General features: G+C 45.3%; 1 protein-coding gene across 14 annotated transcripts in view; it reads left to right on the top strand.

Moving 5' to 3' along the window:
• BCAS1 (brain enriched myelin associated protein 1) overlaps positions 1–17,148 on the top strand; it is a 267,020-nt gene that overhangs the window by 28,572 nt on the left and 221,300 nt on the right. For all 14 annotated transcript variants that reach the window (XM_063959000.1, XM_063958999.1, XM_063958998.1 and 11 more), the window contains exon 2: positions 9,297–9,375. In XM_063959000.1, coding sequence (XP_063815070.1) covers positions 9,307–9,375 — 69 coding nt within the window. In that variant the 5' untranslated portion in view covers positions 9,297–9,306. The remainder of the gene's footprint in view (positions 1–9,296; positions 9,376–17,148) is intronic.

Genomic DNA, 17,148 nt, shown 5'->3' with positions numbered 1-17,148 from the left:
CCCTCCCCCTGTTCGTGGCACCCACGACCCCACCTCCCCCATAGGATACCTTCTTTTGTATCTCTCCCCTCAGAGCCCCAAACCCACCCTCCCCCTATTTGTGGCACCCACGTATATATAAAGAGAGAGAGAGAGAGAGTTTTTTGGGGAGAGTACCTGAATATTATTATATGAGGAAAAACTCTCACCAATTTTTTGGAAAGAAAGTGCAAATCATGAATCTTCAACCTGCGGCCCTCCAGCTGCTGTGGAACTACACATCCCAGCATGCCCTGCCTCAGTTTTAGCATACCTTAATAGTAAAACTGTGGCAGGGCATGCTGGGATGTGTAATTTCACAGCAGCTGGAGGGCCACAGGTTAAAGACCCATGGTGTAAATGGTGCCTTCAGAGTGATGTGAGTGGATTAATTATTCCTTAAACTGTACACCCCAAAGTTCCTAATCATAAATGTACATTTGTAAAACAATTTAATATTGATAAGTCATTAAAACAATTCACACATAATATAAGTATTGTTCATCCTTATATAATCGTTCTTTACGTATATTTGTGCTATCAAGTAACCAGAATTGCCATTTGGCTAGTTCAATTCATTTTTAACGGCAATTCGTCAATAGTGACTTCTTCAGTGGTGCCTTAGGAAGAAGAATGGGTGTCTCAGTAAATAGGACATAATTATTCTAAAGTATTTCATACAATAATTGAGTATGTTTCTGAATTAACACAGTTCATGACAATAATAACAATCTTAATCTGTATATTGGTAACATATATTATATTCATAGTCGTAATTACAGTCATAGTCTATATATTATTGACGCATATAACATTCTAATATCCAGTGTATCTCCCATATATAACTTTATGCAGTGTATATGCAAATAGTGATGATATATGTGCAGCAATACAGCGGTATACGAGGAGTGTACAGTATGTTTCCGGATGCACAAAACATAAGATTTTACTTACCGGTAAATCTATTTCTCGTAGTCCGTAGTGGATGCTGGGGACTCCATAAGGACCATGGGGAATAGACGGGCTCCGCAGGAGACAGGGCACTTTAAGAAAGAATTAGTAATACTGGTGTGCACTGGCTCCTCCCTCTATGTCCCTCCTCCAGACCTCAGTTAAGGAAACTGTGCCCGGAAGAGCTGACAGTACAAGGAAAGGATTTTGGAATCCAGCGTAAGACTCATACCAGCCACACCAATCACACCGTATAACTCGTGATAAACTTACCCAGTTAACAGTATGAACAACAACAGAGCATCAGACAAACCTGATACAACCATAACATAACCCTTATGTAAGCAAAAACTATATACAAGTATTGCAGAAGAAGTCCGCACTTGGGACGGGCGCCCAGCATCCACTACGGACTACGAGAAATAGCTTTACCGGTAAGTAAAATCTTATTTTCTCTAACGTCCTAGTGGATGCTGGGGACTCCGTAAGGACCATGGGGATTATACCAAAGCTCCCAAACGGGCGGGAGAGTGCGGATGACTCTGCAGCACCGAATGAGCAAACACAAGGTCCTCCTCAGCCAGGGTATCAAACTTGTAGCACTTTGCAAAGGTGTTTGAGCCTGACCAAGTAGCCGCTCGGCAAAGCTGTAATGCCGAGACCCCTCGGGCAGCCGCCCAAGAAGAGCCCACCCTCCTTGTGGAGTGGGCTTTTACTGATTTTGGAAACGGCAATCCAGCCGCAGAATGAGCCTGCTGGATCGTGTTACAGATCCAGCGAGCAATAGTTTGCTTTGAAGCAGGAGCACCCAGCTTGTTGGATGCATACAGGATAAACAGCGACTCAGTTTTCCTGACTCTAGCCGTTCTGGCTACATTAACCTTAAAAGCCCTGACTACATCCAGTAACTCGGAATCCTCCAAGTCACGAGTAGCCACAGGCACCACAATAGGTTGGTTCATATGAAAAGATGACACCACATTTGGCAGAAATTGCAGACGAGTCTGCAATTTGGCCCTGTCCATATGGAAAACCAAATAGGGGCTTTTAAGTGACAAAGCCGCCAATTCTGACACACGCCTAGCCGAAGTCAAGGCTAATAGCATGACCACCTTCCACGTGAGATATTTTAACTCCACGGTTTTAAGTGGCTCAAACCAGTGTGATTTCAGGAAATTCAACACCACGTAAAGATCCCAAGGTGCCACTGGGGGCACAAACAGGGGCTGAATATGCAGCACTCCCTTTACAGACGTCTGAACTTCAGGTAGAGAAGCTAGTTCTTTTTGAAAGAAAATGGATAGAGCTGAAATCCGGACCTTAATGGACCCCAATTTCAGGCCCAAAGTCACTCCCGACTGTAGGAAGTGAAGGAAACGGCCCAGCTGGAATTCCTCTGTAGGGGCATTCCTGGCCTCACACCAAGCAACATATTTTCGCCGTATACGGTGATAATGTTTAGCCGTCACGTCCTTCCTAGCCTTTATTAGCGTAGGAATAACCTCATCCGGAATCCCTTTTTCTACTAGGATCCGGCGTTCAACCGCCCTGCCGTCAAACGTAGCCGCGGTAAGTCTTGGAACAGACAAGGTCCCTGCTTCAACAGATCCTGCCTTAGAGGCAGAGGCCATGGGTCCTCAGCGAGCATTTCTTGCAGCTCTGGATACCAAGTCCCTCTAGGCTAATCCGGAACAATGAGTATTGTTCTCACTCCTCTTTTCCTTACGATTCTCAGCACCTTGGGTATGAGAGGAAGAGGAAGAAACACATTAACCGACTGGAACATCCACGGTGTCACCAGTGCGTCTACAGTTATCGCCTGAGGGTCTCTTGACCTGGCGCAATACCTCTGTAGCTTTTTGTTGAGGCGGGATGCCATCATGTCCTCCTGTGGCAGTTCCCACCGACCTACAATCTGCGCGAAGACTTCTTGATGAAGTCCCCACTCTCCCGGGTGGAGGTCGTGCCTGCTGAGGAAGTCTGCTTCCCAGTTGTCCACTCCCGGAATGAACACTGCTGACAGTGCTCATACGTGATTCTCCGCCCATCGAAGAATTCTGGTGGCTTCCGCCATCGCCACCCTGCTCCTTGTGCCGCCTTGGCGGTTTACATGAGCCACTGCGGTGATATTGTCTGATTGAATCAGCACCGATTGGTTGCGAAGCAGGGTCTCCGCTTGACTTAGGGCGTTGTATATGGCCCTTAGTTCCAGGATATTGATGTGAAGGCAAGTATCCTGACTTGACCACAGCCCTTGGAAACTTCTTCCCTGAGTGACTGCCCCCCACCCTCGGAGGCTTGCATCCGTGGTCACTAGGACCCAGTCCTGAATGCCGAACATGCTGCCCTCGAGAAGTTGAGTACTCTGCAGCCACCACAGAAGAGACACCCTGGCCCTGGGGGATAGGGTGATCAGCCGATGCATCTGTAGATGCGATCCGGACCACTTGTCCAACAGATCCCATTGAAAAGGTCCTCGCATGGAACCTGCCAAAGGGAATGGCCTAGTATGACGCCACCATCTTTCCCAGGACTCTCGTGCAGTGATGCACCGACACCTGTTTTGGTTTTAAGAGGTCTCTGACCAGTGTCATGAGTTCCTGAGCCTTCTCCGTCGGGAGAAAAACCTTCTTCTGGTCTGTGTCCAGAATCATGCCCAGGAAGGGCAGACGCGTCGTAGGAATCAGCTGCGACTTTGGAATATTCAGAATCCAGCCGTGCTGTTGTAACACTTCCCGAGAGCGTGCTACACTAATCAGCAACTGCTCTCTGGACCTCGCCTTTATGAGGAGATCGTCCAAGTATGGGATAATTGTGACTCCTTGCTTTCGCAGGAGCACCATCATTACTGCAATTACCTTGGTAAATATTCTCGGTGCCGTGGACAGACCAAACGGCAACGTCTGGAATTGGTAATGACAATCCTGTACCACAAATCTGAGGTACTCCTGATGAGGTGGATAAACGGGGACATGAAGGTAAGCATCCTTTATGTCCAGAGACACCATAAAATCCCCCTCCCTTGCGATGACCGCTCTGAGCGATTCCATCTTGAACTTGAACTTTTCAAGTATATGTTCAGGGATTTCAAATTCAATATGGGTCTGACCGAACCATCTGGTTTCGGGACTACAACATGGTCGAATAATAACCCCCTCCTTGTTAAAGGAGGGGAACCTTGACCACCACCTGTGGAAGATACAATTTGTGAATTGCAGTTAACCCTGTTTCCCTCTCGGGGGGGAAGCCGGCAGGGCCTTCAGTGAGGAGGCATCTTCTCAAAGTCCAGCTTGTATCCCTGAGACACAATATCTATTGCCCAGGGATCTAACAGGGAGTGAACCCACTTGTGGCTGAACTTACGAAGGTGTGCCCCCACCAGGCCTAGCTCCGCCTAGATTTTCATAGAGGCCGGGGAGGACTTCTGTTCCTGGGAACTAGCTGTGTTGTGCAGCTGGTTTCCTCTGCCCCCGCCTCTGGCAAGAAAGGACGCACCTCGGACTTTCTTGTTTCTTTGTTCGAAAGGCTGCAGTTGATAATGACGTGCTTTCCTAGGCTGTGCAGGAATATAAGGTAAAATATCAGAATTACCAGCTATAGCTGTGGAGACCAGGCCCGAGAACCCTTCTCCACACAATCCTCAGCCTTCCATATGCCACTTAAGTTGGCATCATCTGTCCATTGCATATTCTACAGGATACGTCAAGCAGAAATCAACATAGCTTTGCCTCTAGGACCCAGTATACTCATGTCTCTTTGGGCATGTTTTATGATATATATCTTTAATATATCTATAAATATATCTCTACATATACATATATATATATATATATATATATATATACATACTAGGGTCTCAATTTCTGCTGATAAGGTACCTGTCCACGCTGCCACAACGCTATAAACCCATGCCGACACAATCGCCGGTCTGAGTAGTGTACCAAAATGTGCACGCTATCTGCAGGATCCCTGAGGATAGCTGTTAAATCAGGGCTACCTTTTGGGCAAACGTGACACCCTGGGGGAAGATTCCCATCACATCCTGGCCCTAGTGGGGAAAGGATACTGCCTGAGAATTCTTTGTGGGAAGCTGCAGTCTCTTGTCTGGAGATTCCCGCTCTTTTTCCTCATGAGAGGAGGGAAATTTACCTCAGCTTTCTTCCTCTTAAAATGTGTACCCTTGTGTCAGGGACAGATGAGTCATCAGTGATATGCAAATCATCTTTATTACAATAATCATATATTGAATACTTTTCTGCCATTTTGGCTGTAACTTTGCATTATCGTAGTCGACACTGGAGTCAAACTCCGTGCCGATATCAGTGTCTATTATTTTGGATAGTGAGCATTGTGAGACTCTGAAGGTCTCTGCGCCATAGGGACAGACCTGGGTAGATTTCCTGTCTGTTCTCTAATCTTTTGTGCAATAAATTCACCTTAGCACTTACACATATCCAAACAGGTGTCGGCGTTGTCGACGGAGACACCCTCTAACACACATATTAGCTCCATCTCCTTAGGGGAGCCTTTTACCTCAGACATGTCGACACACACATACCGACACACCACACACATAGGGGATGCTCTATTTGAAGACAGTTCCCCCACAAGGCCCTTTGGAGAGACAGAGAGAGAGTATGCCAGCACACACCCCAGCGCTATATGACCCAGGAATCACACAGTAACGTAGTGTTAACCCAGTAGCTGCTGTATATTGTTTTTACGTCAAATTTATGTGCCCCCCCCTCTCTTTTTCACCCTCTTCTATCATGCTTCTGCAGGGGAGAGCCTGGGGAGCTTCCTCTCAGCGGAGCTGTGGAGAGAAAATGGCACTGGTGAGTGCTGAGGAAGAAGCCCCGCCCCCTCAGTGGCGGGCTTCTGTCCCGCGATTTTGTGGAAAGTAATGGCGGGGGCTCATGCATATATACAGTGCCCAACTGTATATATGCCCACTTTGCCAAGAGGTCTCTAATTGCTGCCCAGGGTGCCCCCCCCCCCCTGCGCCCTGCACCCTACAGTGACCGGAGTGTGTGGGTGTAATGTGGGAGCAATGGCGCACAGCTGCAGTGCTGTGCGCTACCTCATATGAAGACAGGAGTCTTCTGCCGCCGATTTTGAAGTCTTCTTGCTTCTCTCGCCGGCTTCTGCCTTCTGGCTCTGCGAGGGGGACGGCGGCGCGGCTCCGGGATCGGACGACCAAGGGTGAGTTCCTGTGTTCGATCCCTCTGGAGCTAATGGTGTCCAGTAGCCTAAGAAGCACGACCTATCCGCAGTTAGTAGGTTTACTTCTCTCCCTTCAGTCCCACGTAGCAGAGAGTCTGTTGCCAGCAGATCTCTCTGAAAATAAAAAACCTAACAAAATACTTTCTTATTAGCAAGCTCAGGAGAGCTCACTAAAGTGCACCCAGCTCTGTCCGGGCACAGATTCTAACTGAGGTCTGGAGGAGGGACATAGAGGGAGTAGCCAGTGCACACCAGTATTCCTAATTCTTTCTTAAAGTGCCCTGTCTCCTGCGGAGCCCGTCTATTCCCCATGGTCCTTACGGAGTCCCCAGCATCCACTAGGACGTTAGAGAAAGTATTATATCTACTGTTAGGAGGAATGGTGTATGACCTGGGGGATGGGTTTGTGAGGTAGTATTGTATGTCTTGGAGAAGAGGGGAGAAATGGTAGTGTATGTTTCAGGAGCTTGGTGGTGGGTTGGTGGGGTGCAGGGCCATAGCTAGGTGTGTGCAGAGTGTGCTCCGCACATAGTGCTGCAGGGTAGGGGGTGCTGTTGGCAGCACTTGTCAATTATGAATTATCTAATTACTCTCACTTGCAACTTCCTAGCCCAGCATCTCCTGACCGCCCCTGTCTCCTAAACCCCACCCTTTTGTTGCTAATACCTATACTCCATTCATGTACTTGTTTGAAATCTCTTTGTTGTTTAGTTGCACTGTCCTTTATTACATTTCGGGATGCTGATATGCCAAGGATTCGAACCCGTTGCCTATGACATTGCAGTCGGACACTCTATTCATTGAGCTATCTGCCCTTGCATAGAAAGTTAGAGAATTCCAAGCGGGAGAGTTTTAACTATTTGAAGCTTACCTTGTACTTTGTGAAGGGTTGATCAGTGTTGCAGCTGGGCAGATCTAAGTAGTGTGTAGCTGCAAGGGATTGGAGTGGCTGCACACTGTATGGATCTGATCGATTATGGTGCGGGTTATCTTTTTTACGGGGTTCAGGTAGTTTCATATAAGTTAGAAATCTCATATTTTTTATTCAGGATCAAGTGGCTCTGTGGGTGCGATGTTGGGCTGGGACGCAGCAGGTTGTGGGTTTGAGTCCTGGGTGTGGCAGTATATTGAAATGTTTTATTTAATGAGGGATATTGTGGCTGAATGACGGCATGCTCTCGGGTTGAGTGCATGAATGTGGTAAAAGAGCATGTGTCTAAGTTCATTTCCATGCCTCATAGCATGGGCTTTCTCTGGGATGAATTTTGTCATGCACTTTCCCTATTGGAAAAATGGGGGGGGGGGGGGGCAATTCTCTTTCTGGCACAGCAGTGTGAAAGGGTGCTGGGGTTGAAATACCGGGTCGAGTGACCCGGTATTTCAAACCTGCTCTTGAGCAGGGTTAAACTCTTGTTCAACACGGCTCACTGTGAGGTGTGAACGGGAGCTGGGTCGATGCGACCCGTTTCCCATTCACTCTCTATGTACGGGCGCTTGGAGATGCACTGCTTGTGAGGTGTGAACGGGAGTTGGGTCGATGCGACCCGTTTCCCATTCACTCTCTATGTACGGGCGCTTGGAGATGCACTGCGCCCGCAGCGTCACCACTGCCGTCAGCAACTCGGCAATATGCCTCAGGCGGTGTGAAAGGGGTATTACAGATACTTGACACTGTACTCTCACTATAAAGTTGTTACTGATTCTTTAAATAGTTACAAATATTACACTAGGGAACAAAAAAAAATATTTTTTGTTGCTAAGGATTTAAGATAGGTTTATGATTACTCGCGCGTCCTATTTTCACCTTAGATCTTCGCTATAGCTGAATTGACTCCAGTTTTGCTCTCTCTGTCCCACCACAACTGATTTCCCGCCGGTTGGGCTTGTTTTGTTCAGTATGTCCTCGGCTTTTGTTGGAAGTTAGCACTGAATGTGTGAAAGAAAACATTTTTCGTCGTAAAAATGAGTTCTTCTCGGAAACCGTGTACTAACTACTCTGCTATTTTTTGTTATATTTGTTGCATAGTGTTGCAAAAGAAAGAAAATATATAACTGTATTCGTAAAACAAGTATATCAGGCTCATTTTGGACGTCACATAAACCAGCAAGGCAAAATATGGGTGCCTCACAAAGTTTGTAAAACCCGCGTGGAATCACACCACAATTGGACTACAGGTGATCAAAAAGGACCTAATTTCAGCATACCTATGATGTGGTGTGAGCCAAAAGATCACTTGAGTGACTGTTATTTTTGTGCTGTAAATGTGTAGGGTATGAATCGATTTAAGAAACGCAAGTGGGAATACCCAAGTAGGAATTCTGCAAAGCAACAGATACCACATAGCGAAGATTTTCCTGTACCATTATTTAGTTCTTTGTGCGAAGTTGAATGTGATGTGGAAATGTTAATTTCATCCAGTGCAAGTGACAACACAGATGAAAGTGAGTTTGAACAAAGTTCTTCTACGCCAAACAAATTTTCTCAAAACGAACTTAACGATTTAATTCGTGACTTGAATTTATTGAAAAAAGGAGCTGAGCTTTTAGCATCCAGACTTCAAGAAAAGCACTGTCTTAAGGCAGATGTTACTATAATGTCGTATTGAAACAGAGAGCAAGCCATACTGCCGTTCTTTAGCTAAGATAACCATCTTGTGTATTGCAACAATATTCCTGAACTTCTCCAGATGATGGGCTTACCCATATTATTATTATTATTATTATTATTATATCTCATATTAGTGTAAGATATACAGGGAGAGATTGATCAAAGCTTGGAGAGAGAAAAAGTGGGGAGAGATAAAGTACCAGCCAATCAGTTATGTTACAGGCTGTGTTTGAAAAAAAGACAAGAGTTGATTGGTTAGTGTCTTTCTCCACTTCATCTCTATCCAAGCTTTGATACATATGCCCCAAAGTATGTTAGTCTCTTCCACTTATGGTGGGCTAAATGTCCTCCCCTATGAATGTAGCAAAATACTTCTCAAAGGGTGTATTGATACTTTTTACACATAACTGTAGACTAAATCAATTTGTTTTGTTTCATACTATTCATTTAATCACAATTTATTGTGTTTATCATTTTACTGTTCTTCCTGCTGCAGAGCGCTTGTCATGGGAAATGAAGTGAGCAGCTCCGATGTTGAAGAGGACCAAGATGGACACATCAAAGAAAATGCTGTGGTACAATATAAACTTTTAAATGACAAGATGATTTTATATATATATATATATATATATATATATATATTTATTTCCTGACTGCTGGTCTCTATTTAATAGCCAGGAACAGTGGTTTGATCACTTTTGCCCAGCATTCCATATACTGTAGAACACTGTGGGGTCTATTTACTAAGACTTGGACGGAATCAGCTCTGAACTGAGCTGATTGGTTGGTACTTTATCTCCGTCCACTTTATCTCTGCACAAGGTTTAGTAAATAGACCCCTGTATTTGAGAAGCAATGTCTCCACTTTTTCCCACAGGAAGCTTGGTGATATCATCACCTGAGTTTCGGTTGAGAAGTCAGCGCCCTGGATAAATAACACTACCCCTATATATTTAATTATAAAAATAAAAAAGGAGAATAGAGTTGAAAAAAATCTATAACACATTTATTATAACACTCATTTAGTCGCATAATCTGTAATAGTGCACATACAGTAATAAAGTACTGTATCCTTGTATGTGTAACCGGACAAGGCAACATATTTGTGGGTAAACTAACTGCATACAACTGTTAAGGACCTTCGGTAAGTGTTTTTTTATTATTATTTGTATTGTAAAAAATAGTCCGTAAATGAAAAACAAATAAAGCTATTTATCCCATATGCTATAAATAAATGATTGTAATAGAATTGCAGACTGCCTGACACACAGTATCTGCAGATATAATGTCCATCAACGTATTTCACATAGCACTGGTACACTACACACCCACCAATGGGCTCATGATATGTCGGCCGTTCAGTTGTGTTGCAGGGGCCTGAAAATCTTTTTTTTTCCTTTAAGGAATACAAATAGAAAGAAAAATTCCATTAAAAATGAATTTCTCTACAATCTAATGTAATATTATTAATCAATATCTAAATATTTTAAACAAATATTGAAGTGTATTACAATGAAGTGCAGCTTGCTTCTACACTGTTTGGTTAGTGTATATTACAATGAATGACACACGTGTAAACTTGTTTGTCTGGATTCCAGTAAGATTCTGATGGAATGTGCAGTGCATGCTGGGAAGGGTCAATTATGATCTATGTGAGATGAGTCACATTATGTACCAGCCATAGACGCGGATGTAAGTTTGTTCCTCATTCCCAGCCCGAGGGCTGTCAGCGCCCTGATATTACTGTTTCATAAATAAATTTGTAAGCCGCAGGCATTGAATAAAGACACATAAGTACACATAATGATGCTATCATGGTGACACTTTTGATAGTTTAAGGGGGTCTAATCATGTAGACCAGGTGCTAACTATCAATCTGTATTGCAGCTTATAGTGCAGTAGTTCGAACCATTGGGGAGCAAGTAAAACCTTTCAGGCTTTGCAGGTCCCCATTGCCATGTATATGCTTTTCATTGCTTCTCAAATAGAGTTAAGCCACTATCTACAGATAACTGTATGGGGACGCAGGTAAACATCACTAAATAGGTGAGAACCAGATAACTAATCCAGTAAGTAATAGTGAGAAAAGCCATGTCTCTGGTGAAACCATCAGAGAACAGGCTTTTCTAACCTTCCTAAATAGACCTCTTAGCCATTGTTAGTATGAAACAAATGTATGTTCTCCGGCAGGGTCCACAGGTTATCCACAGGATAACATTGGGATATGATGAAGCAACAGCGGATTGGCATCAATCGGTCAAAGCTTTTCGGCCTCCCAGCATGCAACGGGCCCATCCAGATATCCCCGCCTCCTGGCTCAGGCAAATCAGTTTTTTGTTTGGTGCGGAAGGAGCCACACCATGGTCAGAGGGCTGCTGGTTTTAGCAGCCCTAAGTTTTCTTATTTTATTTTTATAGTCTTACTATTTTTTCTTGAGTGATCTTTCTAAAAAGTGTCATATACGTACCTTAGGAAGAGTCGCTCCAACAACTCTCCGCCGGGTCGCGACAATGCTTACCCACAAGTACAGTGCTGTTTCGGCGGGCATCTGTGTTGGATATGCTAGCAGGTCCAGCAGACGTTACCAGGCTGGGGCCGGAGCATGGGGAGAACGTAAGACATCGGTTCCGCTTAGAAGGGGAATACGGACTCAGCCACACTGTTTTGGGAGGAGACTACTAAAAAGTTGCTGACGCAGCTGCCAACTCGGGTGCACCAGTGCTAGGCCTTAGGGATCAGAGACTCCTAGAATAGTATGAGGCTGCGATCCCTAGGGTTGATGTCAGCAGTGGGGAGTCAAACGCTCTCCTAGTCGCCCCTCCCCCCAGTTCATGATCAGTTTTCTCAGAGTTTCCCGCCATGAACTGTTTCCCGCTTCCATCTAAGACGTTGTACATGAAGGGGACCGAGTCGCAGCATAGGCGGCTGTGTGACTGGGGCGTCTGTGTTCACTGAGCGTCTGTGTTGACTATAGGTTCATGGAGCAGCAGTGTACACAAGTAGCGTCTGGATCCACTCAGCGTTCGCAAACGTATTGATCGATCCTGGAAGCAGGGTGAATCTCCCTGTATCCCACTCTACTGAGTACGGGTAATACAGCACTAAGTCTCTATCTACCTTTTTGAGTATGAATAGTTAGATAAGTGCCTATTGCATATGAGTCTGTATACTATTACTGTTGTTTCTTTAGCTATGCGTCTGAATACGGTAGATCTGTTTAAACATGATTCAGTAATATGTTCTCCTACATACTTGAAATGTAGTTGTCGTTGATGATGTGCTCATATTGCTTATTATACTAATGTATAACATGTAACTGATTGCTAGTGTGATTGCTGACTTTACTATATATTCTGTCAGTTTATTATATTCAGATCCTCAATGCTGGTGCATGGGTAGGTTCAGATTGTAGGTCACTTAAAGTGATTACAGTCACAAATTGTGTAGTACACTGTGGAAGTGTTGATTATTTATCATGTCTAAGAGCGGCAAAGGTGAGGAAGATACATTCACAGCAACACCAACACTCATATCATGTTTGTCTTGCAAAGCTATGTTAACCTCTCAGGATCTGGTTCAGGATGGTTTGTGTGCAAATTGTTTTAGTTTTCACCAGGGTCTCTTGAAAAATATAAGGCAAATTCAGGTGCAGGTTGATCCACCTTTGGCTATGTTTGCACAGACATTATCCAGTATAGCTGAACGGATAATTCCTCCAACTCCTGTACCAGGGAGAGGTTACATGATTAACCCTTACATGCAGATTCCCACCTGCAGTTTATAATTTCCAGCAGCAGCCTCTCAAAAGAAACAGGCTGATAAGCCAGTGGTAAGTAAATCTTTATCCTCACAGGCTACACATGTTTCAGATTAGGATTCATCGGAGGATGAAAGCTCAATAAATTCTACTTCGGCATACGATGAGGAGAAGGAAGGTGTCAGCTCAGTGGATATAGCTGAGTTAATTAAAGCAATGAAAGCCATTCTATCCTTAGAGGATTCAGCAGAGCCTGTGTTAAAAACCAAGGCACCTGTGTTTAAACATCCCAAAACAGATAAGACTGAGTTTCCAGGGTCAGATCAGCTGACGGAAATCATGGAAGAGGCTTGGGCTACGCCCAATAAGAAGTTTAGAATTCCTAAGAAATGTAATTCCAATTATCCTCTTCCAGCTGGGGATTGTTTAAAAAGGGAGTTGGCTCCTAAAGTACTGTAGACACACATGTGATTCGATTAGTGCGAAAATCTACATTACCTTTGCCTTCAACACCATTAAAAGATGTCACAGATAGGAGAGTGGATGGTTTTTTAAAAACTATTTTTTCCCTGCCTGGGTCAGTCATAAGGCCAGCCATGGCTTCAGCTTGGATGGCAAAGACAGTGGCTGCCTGGGCTGATGCATTGGAGGGGGATTTTTCAATAGCATCTAGAGATCAAAAATCCCATATAGGACATATAAAACAGGCTCAGGCTTGGACAGGCCCACAGGGGCACAGGGGAAACCACCGGTGGGCCCCACTGCCTGGGGGCCCAGCTCCTGCTCTAAGAATCAGGTTTCAGACTGTGCACTTGAATTATACATATGTTACCTTATACTGGACTATGGTGTATTTTCTACAGTGCATTGCTGATATTAATCTGTTATTAATCTGGTACATTATCATGCATGCAGCAGCTTAATATACTGTATATATTTATGAAGGGGCCCAGACGTTGCAATCTCTAATGTTAGTCAAACCAATGAGGTGGCTGGCCACACCCCCTCAGCAGACTGGCCACACCCCTAACATGGGCCCCTACCACTGCATTCCCCCCGGTGGGCCCTGCATGCCACAGTCCGACACTGTCCATGCATGTCACTTTTCCAGTTTATGGAGTAATGTCAAACAGTTGAGTGTGTGAAGAAGCAAACAAGACACGTAAAATAGTATATTTTTTCAACATTCACATCATCTTTTTCTTTAAACAGAGCAGCACATACTGATAAATCTGTAGGACAATGTACAATACACATCTTTGTGGATCGTAGCATATATCTATAGGACATCAACATGGGCATTATAATGGAACACCATAATGGCGAATGATAGGTCTAGAGATAAAAAGCTCAAAGTTCAGATTTAGGAGGTGCAGTAAGGCAGGGTCGGACTGGCCCACAGGGAACGAGGGAAACCACCGGTGGGCCCCACTGCCTGTGGGCCCTCCTCCTTCTCTAGGGATCAGGTTCCACACTCTATCCAAGTGCACTTAAATTATGCATTATACTTATGTTACATTATACTTCACAAGAATATGGTTTATTATACATTTACCAAGGGGCACAGAACATGTACACTGTATTGGTTAGCCAAACGTCTGTGGTGGTTTGCCATTCTCCCACTGGAGCCTGGCCACACCATTAAGTATGGGCCCCTACAACAGCATTCCCCCGGTGGGCCCTTCATGCCCCAGTCCGACACTGAACAGGCTGCAATGTTCTTGGAAGAAGCAGCATTGGATATGGGTACTATTGCCTCCAGGGCATCAGCTTCAACCATAGCTGCTCACAGAGCAGTTTGGCTACGTACGTGGAAAGCTGATTCGTAATCTAAGAAGGTTTTGGAATCTTGCCTTTTTCTGGAGATATTCTTTTTGGTAAAGAATTGACAGATATTTTGGAGTCAGAAGCAGACTCCAAGAAGGTAAAGTTTCCTTCCACATACAATTTCAAACCTAAAGTTCCGGCTTTTCGGCCCTTTCAGTCTCATGGAAAAGCTAAAGAAAAAAGTGATGGCAGGCAGTCCACTCCCAATACAAGAAGTCTGGTAAGACTAAAAAGCATTGGGCTACCAGAGGACCGGTTGGTAAAACAGATAATAAACCATCAGCCTGATGGTGCGGGCCTCCAACTGGGGGATCCCAGGGTGGGGGGGGCCGACTTCTTCAGTTTGCACAGATCTGGCAGCAGTCTACAACAGATGCCTGGGTGCAGGAAGCGGTATCTCATGGTTATGCTTTTGCCTTCAAGAAGCACCCTCCTCAAAGGTTTTTATGTACCAGCCCATTTTTTTGTACTAGCCCGTCTCTGGTAGACACGAAGGCCGGGGCTTTGCAAGAGGCAGTTCAGAAATTGCTTCAGTCAGGATTAGGGAGGCCAATCCCGGGCCGTTTTTTCAATCCCGGGATTCGGGATTGAAAAACGATCAATCCCGGGATTCCCGGGATCCCGGGATTGCAGTAGGGATCAGTGAAGAAAGGTGTAGGGAGCAGCGCTAGAGGGTAGGTAGCGGTGCGGAAGGGTCTAGGTAGCGGTGCGGAGGGTGTAGGTAGCTGGGTGGGAGGGTGTGGGTAGCTGGGCGGGAGGGTGTAGGTAGCTGGGCGGGAGGGTGTACAGTAGGTAGCGGGGAGGGTTGGTAGCGGTGCTGGAGGGAGGGTGGGTGTAGGTACCACTTACTATTAGGTGGGCGCCAGCCATGGACACACTGAACGCGGCGGCATTTCAAATGAAGCGCTGCCCGCCAGCCAACCAGAGCTGGCGGACCAGCAGCCAATCAGGGAAGCGGCCGCAGCAGTCGCTCCTGATTGGCTGCCGCGGCAGCTTCCCTGATTGGCTGCCGGTCCGCCAGCTCTGATTGGCTGGCGGCCGGCACCACATTTGAAGTGCCGCCGCGTTCAGCGTTTTCGTCTATGGCTGCCGCCCGCCTAATTGTAAGTAGTATTACTTACACACACTCCCTCCCGCACATGCGCAGTGTAATCCCGGGATTCAAATTCCGGCATTTTTGGGCCCAAATCCCGGGATCCCGCCGATCCCGATCCCGGGATTGGCCTCCCTAGTCAGGATTAGTCATTCCAGTTCCTCCTGCGCAATGAGGACAGGGTTTTTACTCCAACCTGTTTCTAGTTTAGAAACCAAATGGGTAATTTCGGCCATTCTCAATCTCAGTGCTGAACAAGTACACTTGGGTACCTCAGTTTCATATGGAGACTTTACGTTCCATCATTTTGGCCATGGAGCCAGGGGATTATATGGTATCCCTGGATATACAGGATGCCTACCTTCGTATAGCACTGTCCCATCAGTGCTATCTCAGGTTCGCTATCCTCCAAAAGCATTTTCAGTTCCAGGCCCTACCTTTTGGGTTAGCCACAGCCCCCAGAGTATTTACCAAGATTATGGTGGTAATAGCAGCTTATCTCCGCCAGCAGGGGATACAAATTTTTCCATAACTCGACGATCTTTTAATCCTGGCACAGTCGCTGGAATTGCTCCTATGTCATCTGCAACAGACAATAACGTATCTGCAAAGGCACGAGTGGCTCATAAATTGGGCAAAATCATCTCTGGTTCCATCATAGCGGATTACTCACTTGGGGGCTGTATTGGTATCAAGTCTTCAGAGAGTAATTTTACCTCTGAACAAGATATCCAAGGTTCAGTCAAGTATTCAGGACTTGCTACACAGTCTAAAGGTATCCATTCAAGCAGCAATGCGTGTGATGGGATTGAAGGTGTCAACATTCGACATAGTGGAGTATTCACACAACAAATTCCCAAGTCCAGGTGCTAGATGTGAATTCACACAAAATTAATTGATACTTATGTCCATATTTTCTTGAATGGTGAAATCCTCTGTCTCTTTCGTATAAATTTTCAAAAGTGGTGTAAACTCCTGTTTATCTCCAATAGGACACCATTCATATATAGGAAAGAAATAGAAGATACAAGATCATAGTGTAATATGTTCAATATATTGTTGTAGATATATTAGCCTATCTCCAAATTATATACGTTAGTGCGTACCGAACTCACAATTAATGTGAATAAGTTCCACATATAATGGTTTCTTTATCACTGGGGTAGATGCTGTTAATTAATCAGGCAAGGGTGCGTACCATACTCACTCTGAATTACGTAGTGATCCTCCTATCTGGGTATCTTTGTGGGAATACCCAGACAGGAGGATCACTACGTAATTGTTACGTTCCTGGTGCTCAGAACAGGAGAGATGTTGCGTAGCAAGTCCAGAGCACCAGGACGTGACGCTGAAATTAGGTGTGGTATGGAAATAGCCCCTAGCAGCCTACCTCCATTGTTTCACCCGTGTGGTCAGTTCACGCCTGCATGACTATGGTTTCTTGGGCCCACGGCAGCCGCGTTTGAAGGGCAGATTAGGACTGCCCAACTCCGATGCCCCCAGGTCTTAGAGTGAGACAAGACGTGAACCGAGACAGGATAATAACAAGGGGACCTCTAACTAAAGCAAACAGAAGGCTAGGGGCTGCTAACAACCCTAAAACTAAATACATATGCGGCACGCCGCCAAAGGAAAAGAACAACAAAGGAAATGCTGTCCACACGCCGACAC

The sequence above is a fragment of the Pseudophryne corroboree genome, chromosome 3 (assembly GCF_028390025.1).
Source record: "Pseudophryne corroboree isolate aPseCor3 chromosome 3, aPseCor3.hap2, whole genome shotgun sequence".
Lineage (NCBI taxonomy): Eukaryota > Metazoa > Chordata > Amphibia > Anura > Myobatrachidae > Pseudophryne > Pseudophryne corroboree.
Note: the sequence above shows the minus strand (reverse complement) of the source record. Positions and strands in the feature narration are given on the sequence as shown.